Genomic DNA, 2,980 nt, shown 5'->3' with positions numbered 1-2,980 from the left:
GATGGCACATTTAAATGTCCACTTCAAAAAAACTGCCATAATAATATTGTATATTATTATTTTCCACTTTCTGTGACTTAGATTTTTTAACCAACATCGTAACTACTAAATATTCATTCATTTTCAGGATTTTAACCCTTTAAATGGCAGTTTGTTTACATAATGCCACTGTTGTTTTTAAGAAAAATAGCTAAAAAATAAAATAAATCATATACATAATCACAGATATGTCAATGATTATTATATATATATATATATATATATATATATATATATATATAAACAACATTGTTTTTTACACACACACACACACACACACACTTCTCAATACACACATATAGAAAATAGGGGAAAAGCTTGTATTTGCTCCATAGGCTAAACATGAGAAAAATGGCGCCATCTGGTGGAAAATATAAAAAATTTTAATTTTGAAGCGAGGGCTCCAGAATGAAAGTATAATATCATAGAACTAATGATTTTATGCTGTAATGGTCAAATATCAAATATTGCAGTTTTAATGAGTTTCAATGGGGACATTTTTGTCCTGAAGGTCCCGAGTGTGACTATTTTGTGTACACAGTGTATAATAGATGTATTACAGGAACTGAGGTTGAAATATCAAAAGTCCTCCCAAAATACACACCTTTGGCACAGTTTATTCCGTTGGCATTTACACAGCCAAAATGATCGAAAAAATCTAAAATGTCTCTAAGGTCGCACAAGAGTTAATTTATTTTATTTATGAATAAACTCGACACCGGAACGTAAGTTAGAGTTTCATGTTTCCGGACGGAGTATTTTCGAGTCGTACTCTCTTCCGCTTGACGTTAACAAAGAGACTCTGCGGCGCTTCGCGGGTCAATTTTTTTAAACTTGTTTGGTAGAATCCGATTGACGTCGGAGCCATCCGAACAGCAAACATGGTAAGATTTTCCTACTTAAATTAATATTGTCTGATTAAGCAAATCCCTTGAATGTTTCATACAATAAAACAATCGTCTTTAAATAACTAGTGAACGTTTGTTTGTCCTTGCAGCTAAACTCCCACTTAAACTCTTTAAAATGATTTAATTGCCCTATATAGTGATATCACTGCAAATTATTAATGAAATCTGTGTCCCAACGCTGTGTTGTAATATTCATTTGTATGTTAGCATACTGTTTGCAGTAATGTGGTGCACTTATGTGCATTGATAATGAAATTTAGGACGAATATACCTGATATTATCGATTTATATGCTGTTTTGCATGCTTTAAATGCTTCACTTTAGAATCTAGCATGCTTTACGTGAAATCAACCATCAAATCATTTTGTATAACAGAAAGTCTAGATGAATTGTTCAGTGCTTTTGGCCTAGGAAAAAGAAGCCCTGATGTTACCTTACAGGGGCGTAGAATACACTGGAGATGCAGGGGACATGCCCCCTTCACTTTTGAAACAATTGCTATGCCTCTGTTACCTTGTGTCCCAGTCATGTTTGATTTGTGTTTTCAGACGGTAGGAAAGAGCAGTAAGATGTTGCAGCACATCGACTTTCGGATGCGCTGTATACTGCAGGACGGACGAATTTTCATCGGCACGTTCAAAGCCTTCGACAAACACATGAACCTGATCCTGTGTGACTGCGACGAATTCAGAAAGATCAAGTAAGCTGTCCAGAATGAGTTAATTTGAACCCACATCAGCCCTGATCATAACTACTAAATATTCCGTCATTTTCAGGATTTTAACCCTTTAAATGCCACTTTGTTTACATAATAACACTGTTGTTTTTTTACACGCACACACTTTTCTCAATGCACACGTACAAAACCCACTCACGACATTTATAGCAACACACACTCACACCATTTTAGCTGCATAATTTATTCAATTGGTCTGCAGTGCTCTATAATACAGCAATCAGAGAATAGGGGAAAAGCTTGTATTTGCTCCATAGGCTAAACATGAGAATGGATACTTTAATCTACAGCATTTATCAATATATCCTTGTACTTCACAGACCCAAGAACAGCAAGCAGCCGGAACGGGAGGAGAAGAGGGTGTTGGGTTTAGTTTTGCTCCGGGGAGAGAATCTCGTTTCTATGACGGTAGAAGGACCACCGCCCAAAGATGTGAGTTTGACTTCTGAATCTTTTCAATTCATTTCAATTTGAGAAAGTAATTGACGTTCGGTCCCTTTTAATTATCTCTCAATTCAGACTGGCATTGCCCGCGTGCCTCTGGCAGGAGTTGCCGGTGGTCCAGGAGTTGGCCGGGCTGCCGGTAGAGGTGTTCCAGCCGGCGCGCCAATGGCTCAGGCTCCCGCTGGACTCGCTGGACCCGTGAGAGGAGTCGGTGGCCCATCACAGCAGGTCAGGTTATTCAACGTGCTGTACTTTGGATCTTTTGAATAGAAAAGAATTGATCGCACTAAAACATTTTGTATTTCATTCTCAGATCATGACCCCTCAAGGCAGAGGCACAGTTGCGGCTGCCGCTGCTGGTGCCAGTATAGCCGGTGCCCCCACGCAGTACCCTCCCGGCCGGGGCGGTCCGCCGCCTCCGATGGGCCGAGGAGCCCCTCCTCCAGGTAATGATGATGTTCGATTGGTCCATTATAGTGTGGCTGTGGTGATTCTGCAGCAATGATGACATCACTGCTTTCTGACGCCGATGATGAGTCAGCTCATTTGCAGGATTACGCTGAGCTCAAAATCACATGACTGTATAAGACAAGCGTCCTACTGCTCGATTCATGAACGCTCACATTTGTGCTTGTGTGCACTGTCACAGGTATGATGGGACCTCCTCCAGGCATGCGGCCACCCATGGGACCACCGATGGGAATGCCACTCGGCCGCGGTGTTCCGATGGGCATGCCACCTCCAGGAATGAGGCCGCCACCCCCTGGAATGAGAGGTATGCCCTCTTTTTAGTAAAGATATGTCATGATTGGTTGATTAGTGAGGTTAACTAGTTCATATAGATTATGGACAA

At 40.7% G+C, this 2,980-nt stretch overlaps 1 protein-coding gene across 1 annotated transcript in view; it reads left to right on the top strand.

Moving 5' to 3' along the window:
• The first annotated feature begins 777 nt into the window (after positions 1-777).
• The window catches only part of LOC127653920 (small nuclear ribonucleoprotein-associated protein B'-like), a 3,787-nt gene continuing 1,584 nt past the window's right edge, over positions 778-2,980 (top strand). The window contains exons 1-6 of the mRNA XM_052140778.1: positions 778-923; positions 1,496-1,647; positions 2,004-2,115; positions 2,203-2,355; positions 2,441-2,573; positions 2,777-2,902. Of these exons, the coding sequence (XP_051996738.1) occupies positions 921-923; positions 1,496-1,647; positions 2,004-2,115; positions 2,203-2,355; positions 2,441-2,573; positions 2,777-2,902 (679 nt within the window). The 5' untranslated portion in view covers positions 778-920. The remainder of the gene's footprint in view (positions 924-1,495; positions 1,648-2,003; positions 2,116-2,202; positions 2,356-2,440; positions 2,574-2,776; positions 2,903-2,980) is intronic.

Source organism: Xyrauchen texanus, chromosome 13, assembly GCF_025860055.1.
Source record: "Xyrauchen texanus isolate HMW12.3.18 chromosome 13, RBS_HiC_50CHRs, whole genome shotgun sequence".
Classification (NCBI taxonomy): domain Eukaryota; kingdom Metazoa; phylum Chordata; class Actinopteri; order Cypriniformes; family Catostomidae; genus Xyrauchen; species Xyrauchen texanus.
The sequence above is the reverse complement of the archived record's forward strand: the minus strand, read 5'-3'. Positions and strand labels throughout refer to the sequence as shown.